The following is a 26,345-nucleotide window of genomic DNA, read 5'->3' as shown; positions in this document are numbered from 1 at the left end:
GTCCAAGGGTATCAATAAAACTTAAACCTGACAAGATTTTTAAAGTTAATCACCTCGTGGGTTTATTAAAACATATTATCACAGATAGCTAAAGCGTAAAACAAAATAATTAGTATACGTATATAAATAAATCTGCGAAGTAAACCGACATAGTCAGTCTCTAAAGAAAGCCCAAAATAACACTTCTTTTGTAATGTTTTTGGGGTGGATTGCTTACGCATTTTTTCATGGCATGACATTATTTAGAAGGGTTAGATTAAAAACTCAGTGACAATCAATTAATCTGTTAGTTGGGACAATGCCCCTGATCCTTTATAAATCTTATTGGTTAAAGCTGTTCATATTTAATCAAGGAGATGAAATCATACATTGTGAAATGCAGGAATACAATAAATAGCTTGTTCAACTACAGCAGAGCTCGACTAGATAACTCTAAAGTTGTTACTGGAAACGCATTGTTCTGTATGGAGAGAGAAACATTAAATAATATACATTTGTTTTAAAACAGACTATGGTAGATGTTGTGTATTCTTTGATTTTCTGAATCTGTGGAAGACAAATGCATATTGAACATTCTTATACCTAAAATAAACATTCACTTTTATTTAGCATTTCATGAATCATTATTTATACAGCATAGTTTGCTAACTGAAGCATGCCTAAATTATTTTCTAGCAAATAAATACAGATCTATTTAACCACTTTGGTGAAAGACTAAACAAATTTAGTGACGGAAGGGCACTCGCCACATGTTTTTGTTTATCCAAAATTTGGTGGAAAATCAGAACTCTTGAATAAGAACTGTGCACAAAAATCTGCGCATCCAACTTTTCCCCCTTCTCATTTTCATAGGAGAAAGCCAGTGAATACTTCAAAATATGAAGGATGAGAAAAAACTGTGAAAATAGTTGCACAGACAACAGTTTGCCCTTTTTTAAATAAATGTAAAAAACGTGGTATACTTTTTCCCTGTGGACTAGGGTTGATTGTTAATCAGAAAAATAATGGAATGCAAAGTTTCAATTAGTGATTGTCTCCCTTACAACTAAGAGAATTAATTGAAGACTTGAAAGAATCTAAGCTGAAAGGGAAAGAATGTAGTCATGACTGGGGTCAGAAGGATTGGTACCAAAGAATGAATTTATTCTAAGATGAACGTGGCAAAGAAAATGGGGTTTTAAAAGTTAGTTCAGGCTTATTTGTGCTGTTCGTGACCTCACAAGAGATCTACAAAAGGTTGACAAACAAAGAAAAATATATTCTAGATAATTAATGAAAATATTTTTAGTACAATATTAAAAACAGTTTGAAAAAACAAAAACCATAACAATTTGCTTAATTAAAAGAAACCACAATATAAGCTCAAACCTCTAGTAGTCCAATCTCCAAGTAAACTGGTTCTCCTTGTACAGATTGTCCAAGACTGCTTATCCTTTTTAGGTTTCGCCTGGCGTCCGCTGCGCGGCAGCGTTCGCGCAGGCGAAATCTTATGTTAGAACAGTATGTGGCTTATTCCCACCTCTCTCTTCCATTGGCTAGCTCCATAAATGGAGGCTAGCCATTGGAAGAGAGATCTGTCCGTCATTCTCCGAGGCGATTCGTGGGCGTCCCGGCGAATTTTTTTTATTTTATTTTTTTATTATTTTTTTTTCCTCTCCGCCCCTTTTAAAACGTCATTGCGGCGGTGGGCGGTGGTTTATTTTTTTTCTCTTAGGTTTTTTTGGTCATTCCTCCAGGCCGACCGCCGCCGGAAGAAGTCCAGGTTAGTGCTCCCCTTCCCACCCGCTGTCCGTGTGCCCGTTCCCGCCCCCCCTCCCGCTGTCCGTGTGCCCGTTCCCGCAGTTTGTCAGTAGCCGTAGTCCGGACTCTGCTTTGCCGTTTGTCAGTAGCCATAGTCCGAAGTCGGCGTTGCCGTTTGTTAATAGCCATAGTCCGGGCAGGGGATTGCGGTTTGTTTGTCTGTAGCCGTAGCCCGGGCTAGGGGTTGCCGTTCATCTGTAGCCGTAGCCTGGGCTAGGGATTGTCAGTAGCCGTAGTCCGGGTCGGAGATTGATGTTTGTTTATCTGTAGCCTTAGCCTGGGTTAGGGGTTGCTGTTTGTCTGTAGCCCCAGACAGACTGGGGATTAAAGTGCGTAGCCGCTGCCCGGACGGGCGTTGTTTTCGTCTATAAGCACAGCTAGGGCCGCAGATCTCCGTTTGTCTGCGCCGGGCAGTACTGGTTGGTTGTTGCCGGAGTCCTGGCCTAGCAGAGCTGCGAGTCCTGGGGATTGCTTTCTCTGCTCGGTGATTGCTGCTTGTGGACAGCCGGTGACCCTGCCTGTAACTACACGGGGGGCGCTAGAAAATAAAGGCGAGCCCATTTCACATCCATGTCGATATGCGACTGCGAGTGCCCTGTTATTATTGTCAATATGTGTCTACAGGTATGTGTTCGAGGCAGCGTGTGTATGATGTTCGTGTCAATGCATATGGAGCCCTGAATGCTTACATGTGTCAACATGTAGCTATTTCTGTTAGTACCAACGTTTTTAAATCTATTTTTGTATAGATGTTTACATTTTTGTATAAGTGTTTAAATATGTGTGTTTATTTTGTACAGGTGTTCAAATCAGTGCGCTTTTCGGTGTTTAAGTGCGTGCATGTATATGGTTACCAGTCTCTGTGTATGCCTCGGTGTGTCTCTATGTATGTCTCTTCATGTCAGCGTGCTCCCGTGTCGATGTGTCTGAGTTATGGTATGTTTCCCGGTTGTTTTTCTGTTTGTGTGTATCTGTTTGGGCGTGTGTGTGTGCACCTCTGTGGTATGCGTGTTGGTGTGGGAGAGGGCGAGAGAAGCGGAGTTTTGATGCCGCGCCTGTATCTGACTTTGATCACATACATGCGTGACACATGAACACACGTAGATTTTACACACACATGATGAATCCACATGTGGAAAGTGCACAGTGACGTTAAATTTATCATGGTTACTGGAGCCTCGACAGAGTAAAATACGTGATATACGTCATGCAAACACAGATGCAATACACTTTGCAAGTACACAGGCCTATGACGACTGGTAAAACAGGTGTATGCGACACTGCCTGGGCTAAAAGGGGTACTGTTAAAGTACACGTTTCTTTGCACAGACTGACCATGAGCCCCGTGCCGTGCAGGTGAAATTAACAGAGGGTGTGACAAGGAGGGCTGTCCCGCAGAACTACGCTGTTTTTTCCACATGGATTTAGTGAACTCCGGGCTTTGGCATTGAATGTGCTGAGGTTTGGGTAAAAACGTGTGGTTTCCCCTACTGCATCCGTGAGGCGGCAGGTTTAGACTGTCTTCCTTGTAGTGTCAGGGATAGGGGGAAGTAATGTCATAGATTCAAATCCTGCAGGTTCACTCTTTCACCCTTGGGGTGTCAGGGGTAGGGGCAGTAAGGTCATAGTTTTGCATCATGCTGGTGCAGGTTTAGGCTGTCATCTTTGGGGGGAGGGGGATCTCTGGGGTTTCCACCATGGCGCCCGTGGATACCGCACAGACGTCTGCACATGGAAGCCCTGTCGTGTAACTCCAGTTTAGCTGATTTTAGGAATAAATCGAACCGTGCTGCACTGCAAAACTGCATCCGCAGCACCGGAATGTGTCTCTAGTGGTTGCACAGGGGAGCTGCCCACAGCCCACGGGGTCTTTCTAGGATCTGAAAGCAAAATAATCATACAAGGGCCTCCCTCACCCCCAACATACCCCTCCCCCTCGCTCATTCAACAACACTATCCTTGTTAAAGAGCGCCCTGCCCTATAATTACTTTCGGGACAATAAACATCAGACAACAAAGGAGCCCTGCCTGGTGGACTTGATTGGTGAAACTGGAATCTCCCACGTTGCTAGTTGTCCTGTAGCGCCCCGATGACCCCATTCAGCGCTCGAGAGATAGTACAATCAGATGGGGTGCGCAGTGTGACCCCCGTGGATGTAGGAGTTTCCATACTCCGCGTCAGTCAGTCGTGCAGACACCTGTCAGTGTGAAAGACAAAGCACGTCTGTGATTGCTCAACATGATTGCGTTAAAACACCCCTCGGCGCGCCATTTCAATAGATCAGGGTCTGCCGTGGTGACGACACAGAGAGGGCGGCAGTCGTTAACAGGGGTGCATCTAAGACCTCGTGTATAGATACAACAGTCCCTCCCTGCACGAGCTGTAGTGGACGCAGAGCTGGCTGAATCAGTGCCACACAGAGCACCAGACTGGCACCGGGGCAGTTTATGAGCAGCGCTGCACTTGCTTCTCCCCTGATGCTGTCCTCGTGAGAGTGCCGCGTGTTTCATTATTACTCTGTACATCCTACTCACTACCTCAAACACTGTTACTGTGGGTGCCCCTTGGTCCTTGCTCAGTTAGCAGCAGATCAGGTTAATGGCGGCCACGTTCAGTGACGTAATATGCTGACCTTGAATGAACGCTGCAGGCTACTGACATCTCATTCTGATTTAAATGTTCAGAGATAACCATGATGTCCAAACCCAGCCATGCTCGTCACCCTCTTGTCTTTTTCACAGCTTTGGTGCTAACATTTGTAACTGTTTATACGATCACATTTTACAGCCCCCCTCCTCTTGCATAAGGGCAGCATTCCATGCTTGCTGGGGCAATCGGGCAAGCTCATGGCATGTGTATTCTACGTGGCTGACTGGTACCGGGTTTCCCTAGAACCAGCACTGAAAGCGCACAGGATAAAGTATTCTTTGCACATTTTGGCAACTTGCACAAATGGCAGTTAGATTAATGCACACTTGATTTGTCCCGTTGCATAAGTGTTTTCTCAAACTTTAGAAATCTCTTCCGTCTACTGCACTTTTACCCTAAAATGTATCTGTGTTGTGTGCAGTGGTAAATAACAGACACAACAAGCATTGGAAAGGGCATTAGATCTGCTCTCCACAAAACACTATGCTAACTGCAGCCAGCCTGTTTATCAGCGCCGCGCGCCTCGTGAACAGCGCCGCGTGCCCCTCTCCAGACTCCCCCTGCATTCTAAAGGAACTGTTCATGAGGCGCGCGACGCGATCCGATTCTTTCTGGCATGCTGAAAACAGCAGAAGTTCACACGCGCAACGTTATCCTATGACAAAGTGCTGCGCGCGGCCAGGTCTTGTGTCCACTTTCCTCTCGTTGTCGGCTGAGCCAACAGCTATAGTTCTCTCTGCGAGAGCGCTTTTTCGCGCGTTTTTCGCTGCGAGCCCTAAAAAGCAAGTGCTAAAAAGGATCTCTATCGGGCTCTACATTTTGGCCCTCACCCTCGGGCTGAAAAAAAATCCTAACTCTTGGAAAGTGCCAGGGGCATAATACAGGCCCCTGCATCCCCTGCAGTGCGGGGGGGGGCGAGCTGCAGGGGGCCCCCTCAGCACTGTACTCACGCCAGAGAGTCAGCCTCTTATCCCCACCCTTGGTCAATTGCAAACACCAGCCAATGCACCAGATTGTCAAAGAAATATTTGCTCATGCCGAATTGGGAGGCAGGACATTTTTATTAACAAAAAAAATATGGTCTTCATATCACAGAGCTGGGCGGCAAGGGATCTGTTAGCACCCTGTGAGCATAAAAGGTAAAGCATGCAAGCGCAGAAGGCAGATTTATACGTTTCAATTTGCAGGGCTTCAAAGGAGATCACGCGACATAATAAAAACTAAAGAACTGTGTAGGTGCAGAAATTGACAGGGACTTTTTTTTCTCTGACTTTGCATTGACTCAGGGTTGTCATCCTTAATTCTACATCTAGTACATGTATTCTAGTAACTTGTTCTTTGTTGACTCTTCGCACTGACTCATGATTGAGGATTCAAACAGATTAGTGGAGAGTGGGTGAAGAGCTTCATAGGAATGGGTGTAATAATGTTTCTACTTCTGAGGTTTCATTTAGCTATTTAAGGTATTCTGGGAGTTGTTTTCGTTTGAGTGGCAGCCCCCTGGCTGTGCTTGCTTCCCTGCCCCCTGGCTGTGCTTGCTTCCCTGCCCCCTGGCTGTGCTTGCTTCCCTGCCCCCTGGCTGTGCTTGCTTCCCTGCCCCCTGGCTGTGCTTGCTTCCCTGCCCCCTGGCTGTGCTTGCTTCCCTGCCCCCTGGCTGTGCTTGCTTCCCCGCCCCCTGGCTGTGCTTGCTTCCCCACCCCCTGGCTGTGCTTGCTTCCCCACCCCCTGGCTGTGCTTGCTTCCCCACCCCCTGGCTGTGCTTGCTTCCCCGCCCCCTGGCTGTGCTTGCTTCCCCGCCCCCTGGCTGTGCTTGCTTCCCCGCCCCCTGGCTGTGCTTGCTCCTCCGCCCCCTGGTTCCCCTTCCCCTGGCTGTGCTTGCTCCCCTGCAACCTGGCTGTGCTTGCTTCTTTGCCCCCTGGCTGTGCTTGCTTCCCTGCCCCCTGGCTGTGCTTGCTTCCCTGCCCCCTGGCTGTGCTTGCTTCCCTGGCTGTGCTTGCTTCCCTGCCCCCTCGCTGTGCTTGCTTCCCTGCCCCCTCGCTGTGCTTGCTTCCCTGCCCCCTTGCTGTGCTTGCTCTCCTGAGTGTGTGTGTGGCTCTGGGTGGCTGGGTGTGTGTGTGGCTCTGGGTGGCTGGGTGTGTGTGGCTCTGGGTGGGTGGGTGTGTGTGGCTCTGGGTGTGTGTGTGTGGCTCTGGGTGTGTGTGTGTGGCTCTGGGTGTGTGTGTGTGGCTCTGGGTGTGTGTGTGTGGCTCTGGGTGTGTGTGTGTGGCTCTGGGAGTGTGTGTGGCTCTGGGAGTGTGTGTGGCTCTGGGAGTGTGTGTGGCTCTGGGTGTGTGTGTGTGTGTGTGGGACTCTGGGTGTGTGTGTGTGTGTGGGACTCTGGGTGTGTGTGTGTGGCTCTGGGTGTGTGTGTGTGTGGGGGGGCTCTGGGTGTGTGTGTGGCTCTGTGTGTTTGTGTGGGGGGGGCTCTGGGTGTGTGTGTGGCTCTGGGTGTGTGTGTGTGGTAGTAATTGCTGTCTGCTGAGCTCGTCCGTAGGGTACAATAAGTCTCACATTTGCGAGAGATTAAGCTATTGGCAATGTAAATGACAATGCCATTTATTTATCTGTTTTCAAAACCAACACATAATTGCAAATTTTGTCATTTACAATGCCAATAGCTCTAACTTTTCCAAAGGCGAAACCGTTGCATTGTAAATGCTTGTTACAAGTTTGCCCTCAATTGTATTGCAAATTAAAGTTTACTTAAGTGCATACCCAGATAAGGTGCCTGCGTATAGAATTGTGTCGAATGGCTTCTTGCTCAATGTGGGTGGGCTTTTCTTTAGGTTCTTAAAGATAGAGCGAATAATCTGCAGATAAAGAGAATATGGGCGAGCTAACATCCCTGCTTTAGTCCATTTGATATTGCTATTCTGTCTGTAACACCATTTCCACACCAAGTGTTTGAGTGAAGAGGTATCGCTAGACTTAAAAATCCATCACATTTGTGATTGAGTTATCCATCGGTCAAACTTTAAATCGGGCTTCAAGGGATTTTCAGATTGGTGAGTTTACTCCACAGGGTTGGCCTATGAACTCCATTGAATGTGGGGTAAAAGGTGGCTACATTTGGCAGAAACGGAGTGCGTGGCTTAATATATTAAACAAACTTTGGGTGAATACACCTATATTGTCTACCAGAAGTGGTTTTGTAGAAAACTAGAGTCTTGCAGAATAGTAACTTTCTGCTCATGCTCCCACGTTGTAAGAGGTTCTCGAAGACAGACACATGCTAAATAGTTTTCTTGAAGAGTCTAATTATGCTGTCTTTCAATAGCTTTGGGGGACAGACTTGAAACCTTTTAGATATGTTGGGTAATGTAGTTACTTGAGCCAGTGAGAAGAGGAAAGGAGCCGTAATTTGGTACAGGACATTTGACTTCCTCTCTCGTGAGTTATAAACAGGGCTGCAGCTTCGAGTGAGACTTCGGAGGATCCAAGGATATGAAGTATTTTTCATTCTTTGCTTCAAATCTACAATATTTCAATTAAGTGAATACATTACACATAAATCCTAAAGAATGCAAACCCACATAATGTGGCCATGGCTACACTAGTAAAACACCAGTTCCTCTGTGCTGATAGTACCTTGTGTTGCAGCTTAAAAGAGGTTGTCACATGGTGTTTTCCAAAATGGAACCTCACGTCGAAAACGAAAGTATAGCCACACTCACTGCCTATCATTTTATGTCTAATTTTACAGTATTTCTAACCTGTCATGTTAAGAGAAAAACACACGTCAATAATACACCAGCTATGCAGTTTCAGCTGACACCTTTCATTCTCTAGAATTCCCTTTGGCCATCACTGTGTAAGAGCTGCCATTCACTCATGTGCCATGTACATCTTTGTGACTTGTTACGTGGAATGCTTGATGCAAGGTGCAGCAAGTGACTAAAGATCATCATGAAAATTGTGGGCTAGGTTTTATGTTTTCGTGAGAGTTGAACGTGTGCAGGTCACTGGTTGAGTTACAACAGGACAAACTTTACATTTTTCAAAGTGAATAATAGAAGTACGAGTGAGTGGGGTGATAGTAAACCTGTTATGTGCAGTGTTATTACATTACAAAAATGTAGCAGCAAGTTTTCTATAAAGCATTATCAAATGCATGAATCAAATATTCAGTGTAATGCTCACACAAAGCAGCTACGTTTTTCTTTAAAGTGATTGTATTTATTTTACTTTTCATGTTGTTTTGCTTAATAAAGAGAAATTATTAAAGTGTGGTTGCTCGCGTTTGTGGCTAAAATGATTGATTTGTCCTTTACCAAAATGACTGGCAAAATTACAGCCCTAGAGGGAATGCAGGGATTCTTATCCTCCTGAGTAGCGGGTGTATTAGATAATATGGAGAGTGAATGTGTAAATAAATGTGCACGCGGTTGAGGAGTGTGAAATCATCGCTTCTACCTCCCAGTCGCCCAAAGGGTTGCATAAATATTATACATACTGTGATAAAGAAATCTATTTGGCTCTGCTATCATGCATGTATATTTATCGATTTTAAAAACTGCAGTAATGCTGCCACCATTGTTAAGGAGGACTATGTGCTTTCTGAATGTGCAGTAGTTTGAGTAGCAATTGCTTTTATTTATGGATGTGAGGGAAGTGTGTGGTAGTGGGTGCCCCCTGGCTGTAATTTGCAGCAGTTGTACTGTTCAAATCAGACAGTTGTGTTGCATGCTGTTTGTGCCTGCTTTTGCTTGTTTCACCATACCTGATTTGTCAAAATCGTAGCTGCATATCCAAGAGAGGGTGTGGCTGACGTGGACGTATGGAGGAGATTACAAGCATGGGAAAGATGTCAAATGACTGCAAATCGTAGAGGTAGGATCAGAACAGAGGCACAGAAGGAAAATGGAAACACAAGCCGAGAGTCTAAACTGAGATGGGAGTTTGCACGTTCGAAAGACGTTTGCCTACACATAACAGAAAGGAGGGTGTTGTAGGTAGTGGAGAGACAGATAAGTAAAAACACGCAAGGTAAAATGAGGTGTTAATCGCATGAGGGGGAAAAAAGGGGGCAATGCAGCGAGTTGTTGGGAGTTGAGATTCACAAGGGGAAGAGTGTGGCAAATACACAGTGGTAATGGTAGTGGTTATCTCCGGGGGGTACGGAGGGGTGGTGTAAGTCATTAAACTGAATGTTGAGAAGGGTTAACATAGAAGTATAATATGTATGCTCGTATGTTTTGTTAATTTGTGCATTGTCAACTATCTAGATTTCCACATAACCTACTATCTTTCACATAATCTACTGCCATTTACATTTCACAGTTAATGAAAAGCCAGTGTATGAAGTCTGGTCTCTTGTCACTCCTTTGCTCTAATGCCCATGTGGAATTTGGAAGCTTAAAGAAATTAATTCCTCGGCAATAACAGCAGCTCTGCTGCATTGAGGATATGGTGCAGTTTATGTCCATGCTGTGGCGTAAAATCTTGAGGAAGCGCTGGGTGCTTGGAGTGGTGTTTGGCCTCTCTCTCATCTACTTTCTTACGAGTACTTTCAAGCAGGTAAGTGTATGTCTTTTCTCCAGTGCTTTATAATCCTAATGGAGAGTTCAGCAACAAACATGAATTGCATTTTCTAATGGTAATCATGCCTAATCGATGAAGAATTGATGTTTTCTTCAATGTGGTATCTGTCGTGCTCCCTTCATAGACCTGACATGGCTGATTCAAACGAAAGTAAGCATGTTATAAATTGCCATTTCCTTACCTACGATGTTGTGAAAGGCCTTTGATAATCAGTCCTTGCGGAAATTGACAAGTTACCTTAATCACTTCAAACAATTTATAGATTAAATGTGCACAAAATCTGCCCCAATATGTGCCCAATGTATTTATTTATACGTATTCTATAGCAAGAGAATCTTAGCTGATTGGGAACTTTACAAAAGCTAGTTAGTCATAAATGGATTTCATTAGGCCGAGTGAAGATCACAAAAATGTCTGGCAGAGACTCAAAGAAGCATGGCGGTGTTAGTGACATATAATATGACACAGTGCCTGGTATAGAGTTAGTCAGAAAGGTTACTCCTTCACAGATTTGATAAATAGCCCGTCCGCCGTATTGCAATTGCATTATTTCAATGGCATTTGTAATATGGTGGACAGTAACTCGTCAGCTAAACTCTAAACTAGCCGCATAAATTTATTCATTTTTTTTTATTTTGGTTCCATTACTTGAGTATGTTTGGTTTTCATGTATGAGCGCTTCCTCATTCACAAGAGCTTTAGTAATTTAATCGGGCTTGAGTTGATCCCAGAAAATTTCTTAAGACACACAAATACCTTTTTTACATGGCCAGCAAAGACATCCAAACAGAAACTATGGGCTGTGCCCCCTTGATCACCAGCAGCGTTCTCTATTATGATTTTTCCATAACTCTTTGTGGAATCCCTGGACTTACTTTTCTCTCTGAAGCACCTTTTGGGAGATTTTGGGGCAAATTTCTGTCTGTGCTTCTCGTCATTCGCTAAGTTCCAGTGCACTTTCTCTAAAATGTTGCCATGAATATCGCTTGATTATGAAATGTATCTTAATAATGTAGTTTGGGGAAATTGGTACAATTAATGCAAAATTACAAAAATTGCATGCGATTATGCAAGTGTACCTAGTTTCTTCCACTTTTCTGCTGAAGTTTATCTAGTGACTACGCGGTGGCACTGAAATGCAGTAGACTGGCATTTAATCATGACTATTTTTTTAAACTTTTTTATTTCAAATTGTTTTTGATTTTTTCAAAAAGAATGGTACGAAATGATACAAATGAAATCACAGTGATAATAACTAAATAACAATAATACTGACATGATAAAACCAAAGAAAATTATAAAAGAAGAAAAAAGAGATAGCAAGTTATCAAAGTGCGATGCAGTAGGAAATGCAATTATGTTAGAGAGGTACAGGTGGATTATGAATATCACCTTCTACATGCGATCTATGGTACATGACAGGCGTACAATATAGGACATAGCAAAATCACTATAATACATTATAGGAAAACAATCCTATAACATACGATCTTTAGCAATGGTGGGGCTGGCGGGAGGACTCCTTTTAGGGAACGATGACTCTGGATACGGCGTTCGTGTGATGGAATGTAGTGAGATGGGTTTCACGCTAGGTCAAATTTAAAGGAGAAGGCATTGAGAGACCTCCATAGTTTCCTATGTGGAGTGCACCAGGGAGAGGAATGTAGGGAGAATCAGTGAACCCTTGAGACTGCTGATATTGTGGACAGTGAAAACGAGTTCTTTTCGATCTCAGCATCGAATAATCATATCCTAAAGGGGTTCTTGGTGTATAGACCACCGGGACCAGGGGCGCGGTATGCCTCAAGTTTGATTGAGAGCTTAACTCAGCCAGCCCTCAGGTATGAGAGGCTACTACTTTTGGGAGACTTGAACCTTCATTTTGATGAAGCCATTAGTGTAGAGGCGCAAGAAATTCGGCAGGAATTAGCAGCACTCCAACTGACTTTGAAATCTGAACTGCCTACCCACTGCCATGGCCATCTTCTCGACCCGATTTTTGCGAACTGGGAGATGCTGTCGATTGAACCCCGACTCCTGTGGTGTGGTCTGATCACTTTCTGATGACATTTAAGGCGGCGGTACCAGCAATCAAAACACAAGGCAATATGGGAATCGGGGACAGACGCAGGAAATGGGCACATTTCTCCACAGAGGCGTTCAATAAAGCCCTTGGCCAGGGCGGGCCTCCAGGGGGTCTGGTGATAGTCAGCTTGTGAGGCTCTGGATAGGCGCATTATGGAGGCACTGGACAGCACGGCGCCCTGGTCGAGTAATGCACCAAGGAGACAGTCTAAATCTGCCCCATGGTTCGGTGACAAACTCATGGGGTAAGAAAGCGGCATGCAAACACCTGGAGAGACAATGGAGGAGAGGCTTTTCTGTGACTGACAGGAACGCATATAAAACTGGTCTTAAGGAATACCACACCTTAATTGGAAAAACCTGGAGGACCTATTATAGCAGTAGGATAGAGGGAGCAGACAACTCTGTGAAGGAACTGTTCTCCATTTTTAAAGAGATCTCTGACCTCTCCAGCACTGCTGCTCCTATGACAGGGTCAGAGGAATCCTGTAATTGGGTGGCACAGTTCTTTGCGCACAAGGTAGAGAGGATATACTCTTCTTTCCCGGACGTGGTCCAGAGAAGGCTGCAGGTGAGGGGAGACTTCCACCGAGGCAAAAGGTATGGATTGCCTTACGACCTTCAGTTTCCCTTCTCGGGAGGCCTTATGCATAATAGCTGGTAAAATCAAATCAGGCTCCCCTAAAGATCCTGCATCAAATAAAATACTGAGAGGCAGCATGGAGACTCTAGAGCCCTATATCGGAAGTTTACTAGAGCTCTCCTTTAACTCGGGGAAGGTACCGAAACCCTGGAAGGAGGCGGTGGTGCTCCCCCTGAAAAAAAAAGCCCAATATCAGCATGGAGCAATTGGAGAACCTGCGCCCCATCTCACTCCTGCCGTACTTCTCCAAGATTGCGGAGAAGGCTGTCAATAATCAGCTGACAGCCCATATTGAGGCTCACAAGATGCTCCATCTCTCCCAATCTGGCTTCCGTGCACTCCACTCGACTGAGTCAGCGCTACTGTTATCTACAGAGACCTTACGGAAATTTGCGGACAAAGGTCAAACAGCGGTGATGATCCTGCTGGATCTAAGTGCAGCATTCAACACTGTAGCCCATCACACGCTGCTGCAGTGTCTAAAAAGGGGAGGAATGGTGGGTAAAGCATGGGAATGGTTGGAGTCCTTTCTAGTGGATCGCAGTTTCCAAGTGGCACAGGGACCTTACTGATCCAAAGACATCAACCTGAAACAGGGCGGTGCCACAAGGGTCCAGTCTTAGCCCAACCCTTTTTTAGCTGTATGTTGCACCAGTAGCGGAGATCACGGACAAATTTGGGGTGGAAGTCGTGTCCTATGCAGACGACACGCAACTGGTTGTGGCTTTGACACAGCCAGAGGACCAGGTCGCCAGCAACTTCTGTTCTTGTCTGCAGGAACTGGCGGCTTGGATGGCAAATAATTACCTCAAGTTGAATGGAAACAAGACTGAGGTACTGATTGTGGGGAAGGCTCCCTCGGTGTGGACCTCAGCTTGGTGGCCTCCAGCGTTAGGCCCTCTACCCACTCCTAGCGATCAAGTGAGGGACCTGGGGGTATGGCTCAATACCAAAATCTAGTTCAAGCACCACACAAAACGGGTGGCCGGCACCTGCTTTGGCATTCTGAGGGTTCTCAGGAAGACATTGGACCTACTGCCATTGACAGCTAGGAAAACCATGGTCCATGCCTTAATAACATCAAGGCTGGACTATGGGAATGTCCTCTATTTGGGAGCTAATGCTAAGTGCACTCGGAGGCTGCAAAGCATACAGAATGCAGCTGCACGCCTGGTCTTGATGCTACCTAAGAGAGCGCCGTCGAAGAGAGCACTGAGAACACTACATTGGCTTCCGATTAAGGAACGTGTGAGGTTTAAAGCCATATGTGTTGGCCACAGAATCTTACAGGGAAAAGGGCCCACCTACCTCCATAACCCGTTAACCCCTTATCACCCTACCCGACAGCTGAAATCTAGCGGGACGGGCAGGTTCAGGTTCCGAAATCCGGAAGTGTGAGAATGGGAGGGCATTCCTTCCGTGTTTTGGCAGCGCAACAGTGGAACAGACTTCCTCTGAATCTCCGGCTGGAGACTTCAGAGCTTGTATTCCACAAAGAGCTGAAAACTCACCTGTTTCCCAATGAGTAGGGCGGGGCTAGGTTCTGGGCAGGTGGAAAGTAACAGCAGCAGAGTTGCTCTGGCTTTGCTGTTTTTTACAGCGCGGGGACACACTAGTACAGTGTAACCAGGCGCTTTATAAATTCAAAATAGTAATAATATTGTCAGCCCCTCTAATGAAGGCCAACTATTCTTGTCTCATTCTGAAGAAGACTTCTTAGAGTACTATTTTGCAGGCCAATGTAAGCATGAGGTCCAGCATATAGTGGTCATTCACATCTGGAAGCATTGGGTCCAGTAGAATATAAGAAAATTCCCTGGAGGGGAGGAGGGTTGATATTAAATGTTTTGTTTATTCACTCATATATATGTTGTCCCAATAAGTTTGTAAGGTGGGGCATTAGAAGAGCATATGGGCAAGTTCGTTTAAAGTTTAAAAATCCTTTCAGGGGTCCAGTATGTCCTGTTTATTAGCATTAGCTTTGTTTGAGATAATACTGGTGACATTTTATTTGAGAAGGGAGTTACATGTATCTTGTCCCAGTCAAAGGGGATTTCTCTGGTGTTGATTTCAGATTCCCATTGTGCCTCACTCTTTAAGTGTGATTTACGAGGTTTAGGAGATAAAAGTTTGTAGATTTTATAAACTGCGCATCCTGACTTTAGCAACTGTAGCATCCTTGTGAGGATCGATGGGTCGGTAGGTTTTATAGAACGTAGCTCGAGTTGTGACTTTAGCTTTAGAAATGTATAAAAATCTAAGGAGTCTAGATCGTATTGTGTTTGAAGCTGTGAGAAAGGCAAAGGGAGTTTCCCTGTAAAAAGGTCTTTGACCATTTTTCCCAGAAAAACATCTCTCCGTCTACCATCAGATTGGGGTTGTTCCAAAGAAAGGTTAAGTTGAATTTGTTAATTTTAACCACAGATAATTGATCCACGCGTTGCAGGGCTCTTTTGGTATTCTGGTTAATGTATTTTCAATGGGGAATGGAAGAGATATCCATGGTTAGGAGAGCAGATTACAGGATTTCATTAATGATTGATCTTCCTTTCTCCACCCATACTGTAATGTAGTCAGAGTGGGGGAGTAGCCAGTTTGCTCCTTGCTTGCAAAGATATGCAGTTTGATAGTTCCTGAAGTTTGGAAGGCCCAGACCTCCTTTTTCTTTGGCTAGTTGAAGTGTTTTCAAAGAGATTCTGGGTCTCTTACCTTGCCAGAGGAACGAGTTAAACATTTTATATATCTTGGTCAAGAATGCCTCATTCGGAGCAAGACGAATGACAATCTACAGGTGGCAAAACTAAAAAGCTCATATGGGCAGGTCGAACACACAAAGAGGAATGGCCCAAATACGAGCTAGGCGACTGGAACTGCCACAAAAGCCATCCGGTCTTAAGCATGGAGTGGAGTTTTTTTATACAGTGCTGTAAAATGTCTGTGATATGAGCTATCTGTATCAAGATTGCAAAAAGCACCCGAGCTGTAAAATGTCCAATATGCAGTACACAGGGACCCACAACTAGATTATCATAGAGAAAGGCAGTAATGGATTAATAATCACACCTCGTATTGATGTACAAATTATAAGGAGAGTATAGTAATACATACAAAGCACAGGAAATGTTGGTGTGGTGCTTCTGAGGTCATCCCACACCCTACTACCAAAGGTGTGGGTACAACAAGATCGAGGATCCAATGCAATACTTTTATAACAGGGAAAACCAAAGCACTGGATGGCTTGTTAGGGAGGAACGTACAGAGTCCAGACAGTCAGGATTAATGTTGAGATGAGAGATGTTACTTTATTATGAGAATGTGTAGAATGATTGATCTTCAGTACAGGTATGTTTCACAAAATTCACTTACTTCAGTTCTTGATCTTGAGAAACAGCCAACACATGTTTGGTCACAGAGTGACTTTTTCAAGGCTGTATGAACATTGATAAACAGAAATGTGTATGAAAACCTGAGTAGTATAACAAGGAAAAACAGCAAAAAGGAGGGAAGAGGTAAAGAACAGTGAAACGAAGAGACAGGCCTTATCAAATTGTCCATATTTTACCTGCAAAGTGAGTTAAAAAAACAGTATTCACTCCAAAGTGAGTCATTCTCCAGTGAGTGACTAGGTACTAAAGTATGTACAAGTCTATAAGGAAAGAACAGATAATACACCCTGGTTTCTCTTTAAAGTTGCTGGTTTTGTTTACACACTCCCAGAGGGCTGCAGCTGGTAGTAAATAACACCAAATATAACCTGAGTTATGTCATTTTTTTATTTATTTATTTTTCCTGCAGAATTCATTTTTTTTTAATTGTTTTTATTGAAAACAATTGACATTTACAACAAACAAGACCATCATGCAACGGACATCTGCAATACAGTTTCGGCGAATCCGTGTTCCAGCGATACAGAATCATGCAGGAGTATCACATTTGGGTTCATGGTGCCTCAGTGTCCTCACTTACTGAATCGGTTTCTGGTGGTGTGCAAATATCTCCTCGGTATGCATTCCAGGCATCCCATATCTTTCCCCATTTGCGGGGTCTCCCTCTGGCCACATACACAGCTCTCTCTCGAAACATACACCAATCAAGGTCATCCATCCATTTTCGGACCCGGGGTGCCCGACCGGCACCCCATAGTTGTGCGATGTTTCGCTTGGCAATCATACAGGCAAGTGTTACCCAAAGCCCGCCATGAATCGAAAGGTTGGAAGACTCCCATACATTAAGCAAACAGCGGCGTGCCTCCAATACAACCTGCACACCCCACACCTCACTCATTTTCTCATGAATCTTGGACCAGTATTTCCGGATTTCTGGGTACTCCCACAGAATGTGCATGAAGGTACCTAGCATACCACAACCACTTCGACAGTTCGCATTTGAGGCGAGCCCCATTTGGCACAACCCCGGGCCCGTGGTGTAGGACCGGTGGAGGATCTTAAGTTGCACCAACTGAAGTCTCATGGAGATCGCCACTTCTCGAGGGGAGGACACAGCCTCCACCCACTTCTCATCGTCCAAAATTAAACCATCCTCAACCCATTGCTCAAGAATTCATTCTTAATAATGTATTGCAGTCCCAAACTGCAGGAGATTTGCACATGTATGATTTTGTAAAGGAGAAAGGAAAAACAAATGGAAGTCTGCATGTTCTTATCCCATCTGAACAAGTGGCCCGAATTTGGTGCCTACTCCATGCCCCCTGTTGTAACATTGTGTTTAACTTATCCATAGCTGAGTTGTTCCCTTATGTTATGCTGAGACAGAATGTAAGGGATTTCAGCTTGTTGACCTACTTCCAGAAGATGATTGGCATGGTGTTGGGCACATTTCAAATGAAACACTACATGAAGGAGCTCCTCTACTGAGCAGCTATCTTCTCTGTGGCCAATCATCACCTCCTCTGTTCATGCTTTCACCAGCATCTGCACTACTTGTAAACGGACACTTTTCAGAAAAATTAGCCTAAAGTGGGCAAGTTATTGTACCATGCATAACACTTCCAGGCTAATCGCTGTCTCTCTCCACCTGGTATGGAATAGAAGCTGTGGATATTTTCTCCTCTTTCACACCGTCGAGGGGGCATGGTGAGGTGATATCAGTCCAACCCCTTCTACTGGCCTTTGCAACCACATTTTAAGCGTTCAAACCCATCTCAATGGATTCTGTCCCACAGATAATGCAAAAATGTAAATCTGGCTCTCCGCTAGAAACTGTTCCGGCTCAAGTATTCACGATGCTGGTGCCACTTATCGCCGCCCCCCTAATCTCCATCTGGAACACCTCCCTCTACTCTGGCCAATTCCTGTCAGAATGGAAACAGGCAATGCTAATCCCCATAATAAAGAAAGTGGATGCCGACCCTACGGTACTTAGCAATTACCGGCCTATCTCACTCCTCCCCAAACCTGCCAACATTTTGGGGAAAGTAGTACAGGAGCAGTTGGCTGACTACCTGGAATCTAACAATCTCTTGCATTATACCCAATCCGGATTTAGATCCGGATATAGCACAGAGACGGCCCTCCTGGAGGTATCAGAGACCATAAGAGAGACCGTGGACAGAGATGAGGTGGCCATGCTGGTGCTCCTCGATCTGTCCGCGGCCTTCGACACTGTGTCCCACTCCATACTACTGGACAGACTCTGTGACATAGGGATACAGGGCACGCCACTGACATGGATAAAATCTTTCCTGTCTGGCAGAACGCAGCAGGTGTGGTGTCGTCCCTACCTATCAAAAGATAAGATGCCCCTTAGCTGTGGAGTCTCTCAGGGGTCGGCCCTCAGCCCACTCTTTTTTAATGTTTACATGTCCCCGTTTGCAAGGGTTATTGAGGACTGTGGTGTCAGAGTGGTCTCTTACGCTGATGATACTCAGCTGATCTTTTCTTTTAGAAACCACTCTGACAAAGGACTAGGACATTTTAAATCCTGCCTCACTAACATTGTTCAATGGATGACATCTAATACGTTAAAATTGAACACCGATAAAACCGAGGTGCTATTTTTTTATTTGAAATCCCCTATGCTGTCTTCCACATGGTGGCCGCTTGAGTTGAACCCACTCCCCATCCCGGCCAATTCGGCCCGGAACCTTGGGTTTTATATTGACAACGAACTGTCATGCAAAACGCAAATCCAAAAGGTCACCTCTGCTTGTTTTGGCAAATTAAAAATGATAAAGAAAATCTCCCCCTATCTATCCAGGGACTCGATGAGGACTGTCGGTCACGCCCTCATCACTTCACATCTGGACTACTCTAATAGTCTATATGTAGGGGCTCCTGCATATCTACGTCATCGACTACAGATCGTCCAGAACGCGGCAGCAAGACTGATCTGCCACGTTCCCTACCGCCACTCCATTTCCCTGTACTTAAAGAACTTGCATTGGCTTTTGATATCTCATTGCATCCAGTTCCAAGCCCTGGTCCTGGCCTTTAGAGCACTAAATGGGTATGAACCAGGCTATCTCAGGAACAGATTGAAGCAGGTCCAATCAGTTTGTTCCCTTAGATCTAACCACCTCCGTCTCTTACTCCCTCCCCGTTTCCATCGCTCCAGAAGAGGAGATAGAGCTTTTGCGGTGGTCACGGCTAAGCTATGGAAATCCCTTCTGCTTAACCTCAGACTTACTGATTCAGAACCCCTATTTGAAATTGAAAACATACCTGTTCTCTAGCTACTAGCCGCCTTGGTCACTACCGTTACTGTCCACAGCGCCGGGACACCCCCGGTGGGAGTAGCCGTTCGCTTAATAAACTCCATAATAATAATAAATCAGTTTATAAAACTTACAACCACACCAACAAAATTAGGTCGAGCTCTCTCCAATCACCAGTTAATATATACCTTTTGTATGTGAATGTCTTTACTCAATTATTTGGTGGACAGAAATGTTAAGACATCCTGAAGCGCAGAGGAGGGCTATTAATAGGTCCACTTCTAAAATATTATGTTTCTCTTATAAGTTTAAAAAAATAACCAGATTAGACCTATTTGAGAGATTTCTACGTCTTGAGGACAAGCAACCCTACAGCTTAGAATATAAAGTCTTGTTTCTCATGGAATTCATGTTTTGTACAACTCCTTAATTGTTTAACTTGTTTTTACTTACACCCACTGAGCCTGAATCTTTAATCCCAGCCCTTAATGTCTTTAACAAAAATATTCTCACTCCTTTACAGCTGTGAAAATGAGCTAGACGAAATATGAATCAGTCCACTACCACAGCGAGCCCTAATGGCTTTAGTATTGCACGGGTCCCGAAAGGGCTTACATATGTTGCTGTACTGGCTAACGGGCCTAGTATATAGTTAAAGTAGTGTAGCTCTTCTCCTTGCTAGCACACATGCATAGATATAAACGATTATGTGTTGTCTTGCCTTGACTTTATGGCCATTCATTTCCCATGTGAATTTAGTGCTATGATGACTTTCTTACACGAGCCCATGAGTCAACCGGTGTTGTGATTTTAAAGTTCAATGAAGATTGTTTCTTTTTTTTTTGTTTAAAAAAAAAAGCTTTTCTTTCAAAACCTAGACCATATAGTCACTATTCTTATATTCGAATATTAGTAATCAGGTACTGGCCAGGGCAGTCTTGCGTCTGTTTACAGATCTGATTCTTGTTTCATATTTAAGGAATGAATTCCCTCCTAGTGTCCATATCCTCCTCACTCTCTGCTTTGGAAGATTACAAGGAGGGATGAAGTGTAGAACTGGGGAATCCTGCATTACTATAACTGAAAACCTTTGTGTTTGCTCTTATCGTCTGTGGAGCTCTGCTGCTCTTTATATTTAATTATTATTATTTATTTCATTTATAGGGCGCACAGCTACCCAACAAAGGGTTTCCCGGCGCAACAGATCCCGATATAATAAGCTATGGCATGCTAGATATTAAATAGCCAGGTTTTTATGGCCTTCCTGAATTTTACGTAGTTCAGCTCTGTTCTCAATGTCGGTGGCATTGAGTTCCAGAGAGATGGTCCAAGAACTGAGAAGGATTTGCCACCCATGCGCGCCAGTTTAAATTTTGGAATTACAAAATGATTGGCCGTGGAGGACCGCAGAGTCCTGGTGGGGCGATAGGGACGCACCCGGTTCTGCAGATATTTAGGGGCAGTGTTAGTGGAAATTCTATGCATAAAACATAAGGTTTTGAATTTGACTCTGTTCTCAACCTTTAATCAATGAAGTTTCCTGATATATTTGGTGGTAGGTGTAGAGAATGGAATTTTACATAACAGTCGTGCTGCTGCGTTCTGTACAGTCTGTAGTCTGAGGACAGTGGCCTTATTTGCCCCCAGGTACAAGACATTACCGTAGTCGAGCCTTGATGTCACTAAAGCATTGACTACGGTTTTTTTAGAATTGTAATGCTCTGTATGAATACATACTTTTTTAATGATGTCCTGAAACAATTTAGGCTTTGTGTTATGCTTGTCTGTTACTTAAACGCCTAGTTAAGAATTGTTGCAAAAAAAGTAAGTATGAGTTGATATTTTTAGATGTTATGTTATTGGTACTGCACCACTGAGATTAACTCCATGGCTGCTAAGGCAATTCCCCTCCTGTGCTGGGAATTGCTATTTGACATTATTTTATGACGAGCTGGGCTCGTCATCAGCGTGCGAGGAGGCTACGCCATGACGAGCCCAGCTCGTCATCAGCTTGGAAGGGGTTAAAGAAAAACTAGAGATAAACATATTTTTAAAAACCTTTCACAAATTAGTCTGTTTTTAAGATTATGTCAGTGGTATTTTAGTATGTTTAAAGTGCCTTGCAATTTAATAATAACTTAGCAAAGTTAGTTTGTATTCTTACGTTCTTGGCAGTTTTCCTTCACTGGCTGGCACATTTTATCTTGTTTGTTATATCCTTATAGGAAGAGAGGGTTGTAAGAGACAGGACTCTTCTTGAGCTCCGTGATCGTGACCGGCCTATAATGTGGAGAGTAAAGTTCAACTTGGGAAACAGCAGCAGGCCCAGCAACCAATGCCGAAATTCAGTTCAAGGGAAGCTCCTCATCACTGATGATCTGGGTAAGGTTTCCTGCCAGAGGAGCTCAGTCATTCTGGCAAAGCTCCTTTTAACTTATTTCCTTCATAATTGTCGGTGTCCCTGGAGAAGCTCCTCTCCCACCTTTGTGAGATGCATAGTCTCTTGAAAGAGCTTTCAGCAATGATTTATGTAAGACTGGGGTCAGCATGGACGTCACAAAGTGAACTACTAAGGTTCCACCCTCTACATATTTCCAACTTTGTTTTGTTATTTAAGAGACTTTGAGAGACCATGGTAAATGTCATAATTTTGCAGCAGCCTGTGTGACTGTTTTTAGCTATTAGAAAAGGGTAATTACATAACATTTGGGGTTTTAAAAGGGTTGCTTTTTAAATTGCAAAACATTGACAAGTTGGGCTTTGGGGACAATCCCCTTCATCAGTATACATGTAGGTTTAACTTTTCTCTCCATCTGGGTAGGTGCCCCTCTAGACCTTTCCAGGGTCTTGCTTTTTTGTTTACTGCCATGGGGGAGAATCTCGTAAGATGTTGAGTCTATAATTGCTGCCAATCTGTTCTTTTGAAGGGCCTGTAACTTCAGGACTCCACATCCAGGGCACCACAAACCAATTCCACTGCCTGCTTTGATTTGTTGTGGATTGAATGGTTTTTGTGTAATAAATCCATTTAACCCTCTTTGACTTTCAGTACAACTTAGTGGGTGATTAAACTGAGCTGTATCATGGGCTTTGTGGCAGTCATACAGGGCAGATTGCTGCCTATGTTTAAAGACATTTTATCCTATCCTGGAACCGCACAGTATTAAAGGTTTATTCAATGTTGAGGTGGTCGCAGTCAGTACAAATATGTATTGAGAATGTTACTTGATTATATATTAGCCTTTGAGGAAAAATATTCTAAAGGGATCCCATACATTGTAATCTGAACAGCGCTTGGGGTATTTGATAAACCACTACTTCACGATCTCGGCATTACTCTGTAAAGAAGTCCTTGACCGGTTGGAGATGGCTCAGCAACTTCGTATTTATTTTGCAATTTATTAATTACGTCATAAGCAGAGTAGGCTTCTTGTCATTCAGAAAGTGCAGCAGCTGCAATACACTCTGTTTGGGAACAACCAGACTTGTAGGACCTTTCTGATTTTGACATTGCCTTTTACGATGGACATTGACTAGGGAAGGGAAATTCATGCCATCCTCGACAGAAAAGGCCTGGCCTCCAAGAAAAGATGGTTTTGAGGGGAAAATTAGATTTATTTTTTTAGTGCTCATTTCAGCTCTTAAATCAGTCTTCTTCCGCCTTCTGCTGGAGGGCTGACCACATATTCTGTTTCTATATGTTCTGCCAGTGCCACTGTTGGTGTTTGTGCTGTTACACTTCCTAAACTACCATAACACCTCCTTAAGGCATACAGGTTTCCAGGTCTTGTTAGAAGAGGTTGCGATGTTCCTGAAACTAGGTTACAATGTTGGTTGGACCTTTTGTCAGATCTTTTTACATTTTAGTCATATCTGAAATTTATAATACTTGCTCCATAAACTAAAGAGCCCTAAAAGTACAGTTGAATTGAGAGGATCTAAGCCTTCTTCCCTTTAGGAGCTGAATATAACCTTGCCCAAACCTTTGAGCCCTGTTTTCGCCAATAACAACTGAAGCCAACAATAATCAGTTTCAATCTTTTAGTGAGACTAAACTAGGGTGGCAGGTTATTTTTCTTTTACAGTCCTTGCATATTGTATAATAGAGCCAAGTCTGTATAATTCCAGATTGTTCCTCAGTGGGTTTCGTTTATCTTTTAAAACACATTTAATGATTTTAGTGCATTTGTCATTCCAAGAATCAAAACAATAACAAAACAGTTATGGTGTACGGTACCCTTGTTTCTCACCCAGTGCTCTTCCCCCTATTCCACCACCTCCCCCCCATCCAACTTCATGCTCATAAGTCTATATAACGAACAACTGTATACCAGCCCTATTATGCCTAAATTGCCAAGGCCATTGCCTCTGCATACTGCAGTCTTGGGTCTAGAGTGATGCCTCTATATTCGAGCCATTTTCTCCAGACGTTTATGTTCTTTTGGGGACAACCCCTTTCCTCCAGACTTTGGTATGCTTTTGGAGACAACCCCTTGCTAAGTGCATGATGATCTCCCTCCTCCTGCACTAGTTGAGACCCTCCTCTCAGGACTCCACTAATGTGTATCTTTAAATTTCCATCTGTGAGCAGTGTCTCTCTTGGCTCTCGTCTGGCCTAATTGCAGAAGTGTTGGGCTCTGCTGATTCAGGTTAAAGTCAGCCGGTATGTTCAAGAGAACTAGTTTCAGGTTGAAGGGGATGAACGTCTCCAGCACAGTGCTTAAACAAGCGATAACCTACCTCCAATGTTTCCAGTGTCTTGCCAGACCATGTGGTGTGTATGAAATCTCCCTCTTTGGTTGTACAGCAGAGACTGGAAGATGGAAATCGTTGATTCCTCTTCCTAAGTCTGTGCCTTGTAAGATAGGTCTGATTGAGAAAATGCAATTGAATTAAGCAGAATCTAGTTGTGCAGGGAGGCCCTAACCTTGGTCCAGTCCTCATCCTCTAGGGGGCCAAGATCCTACTCCCATGCTGGGTGGGAATTCCTGGCTACATCAGGCTGTGGTGGAAAAGGGTTCTATAAATCCGTCTCACTTTGTGGTCTCCCAGATTGCCAAGTAACAGTTTGGCATCCGGAGTTTGTATTCCAGGAGGTCATCCAAATTGATAATGTAGGGGGTCAGAGCATGACTGCTCTGGAGATGGCGATAAAACTGGCTGCGGTGGAGATCCTATTAGGTTTGCAAGGTTTAATAAGTTGAGAGGGTCGTCCCTTCATTAAGTCTCCCAGGACGTAGATACCAATCAAGACCCACTTGCGAAAGCTGTCCAGTACCGTTACCTGTGGCATCAGGGAGTACTTCCACAGCGGTGCGGTGTCTGTTCTGAGAGTCTGGTCTCCTATGCCGAGCATTTAAGGGTTATTTTCAAGAAACTAAAAACCGACCTCGTTGCCTGAGGTAGTGGCGCCCACACTCTACCTCTGTATAACAAATAACGTATAGGCATTCCCTGGAGCTCCCATTTCTCTGAGTAGGCAGGATCATTTTGTGTGTCATACCACCACTTATTGATGACTGCTAAGTGGAAAGCCGCATAATATTCCTTGACATCCATGGCTGCAATATACCCTTTATAAGTGGATTTGAAACTTTTTGCAAGAGCTGTGTGAGGAAAGCCATGATTCCACAGAAAACTGTGGAGTTTGGAATGAAAAATGTGGAAGAAGGATGGAGGTATGTGATAGGGATAGTTTTGCAACTGATAGAGGAAACGTGAGAGGCACACCATTTTAAAGAGTGAATAGTGCAAATGCTGACCATGCCTGGAAGTCTGTCTCCAGCGCACTGATGATTTGATTTTGTGCACCTGTGCCGTGTGAGATTGCAATGTGATGTAAATCCCTAGTTAGCAGAAACGTTGTGTCACTATGCGAAGGTCAGTGGCCCATCGGAGGTCCTGAAGGTGATTGAGGGTCAGGAAGAAAGAGGATTTGGCAAAATTAATAAAGAGACCTGATGTTTCCCCAAAAATGTGGAACATGAACGGTGCCCGAGGGCCTGAAGTCTCTGAATCCTTGAGGAAGATAACAATGTCCTCCGCGCAGAGGGTTTTTCTGTCTGAGGTCCCCACTTGAACCCACTTACCTTTTTGTCAGTCCTTAACCACTGTGCCATCGGCTCCATGGCGATGGTAAAGCGGAGTGGGGATACTGGGCACTCTTACCATGTGCCTCTTTGTGTTGGAAACATGTACTGATGTTGCAGAGCCTGCCTGGACACAAGCTTACAGTCCGTGTAGACCAATCTTAGATAGCCCAGGAAGCGCAGCCCAAAGTTGAGTCAACTGAGAAGGGTGTAAAGCGGTACAGCCAACCCACCAAATTGAATGTTTTTTCTTTTTTGGCTAAGAGAATCCCGGCCAGTCTCTCTAATCTGGGTGATAGGGCAAGGGCATTATATAGCCATCTAATATTCTGTCTGCTGGGTCTGAATACACCAAGAATATGATGATGGGGAATAGACGGTCCACCAACGCTTTGGCGAGAATTTTCACTTCTGTGTTTAGGAGGGAAATGGACCTGTAGGAGGAGCAGGTGTCTGGTGTCGTCCCGGTTTGTGGATCAGCACAATTTCGGCCCTCCGTAGATTCGGGGGTAGTTGCTTGCACTCCAGGGCCTCTCTGAGGTCAGTTTCCAGTGTGGGTGCCCAATTTATACATGACAAAGAGAAGGTGCCAATACTGATATTGTAATTCACAAGACCATGTTTCATCCAGAAGAAGTATAGAAATCACCACTGGAAAATGCTATTTAATAGCTGTTTATTGTAATTCACGGAAAACACAAGTTGTAAGGTTAATACCTTAATCCATTTGACAGGTTATTGTAAAGATTAGATGAAAAAAGACGCAAAAGGAATGAATTCGCTACCATACTATCACTCTCATTAATACCCAGACATGTCACAATC

At 44.3% G+C, this 26,345-nt stretch overlaps 1 protein-coding gene across 1 annotated transcript in view; it reads left to right on the top strand.

Annotated features, from left to right (window-relative positions):
* The window catches only part of SPRING1 (SREBF pathway regulator in golgi 1), an 84,265-nt gene that overhangs the window by 5,296 nt on the left and 52,624 nt on the right, over positions 1-26,345 (top strand). Inside the window, exons 2-3 of the mRNA XM_086943261.1 lie at positions 9,770-10,006; positions 21,657-21,813. Of these exons, the coding sequence (XP_086799387.1) occupies positions 9,896-10,006; positions 21,657-21,813 (268 nt within the window). The 5' untranslated portion in view covers positions 9,770-9,895. The remainder of the gene's footprint in view (positions 1-9,769; positions 10,007-21,656; positions 21,814-26,345) is intronic.

Source organism: Lissotriton vulgaris, chromosome 11 (genome assembly GCF_964263255.1).
Source record: "Lissotriton vulgaris chromosome 11, aLisVul1.2, whole genome shotgun sequence".
Classification (NCBI taxonomy): domain Eukaryota; kingdom Metazoa; phylum Chordata; class Amphibia; order Caudata; family Salamandridae; genus Lissotriton; species Lissotriton vulgaris.
This window is presented reverse-complemented; position numbering and strand designations above follow the sequence as displayed.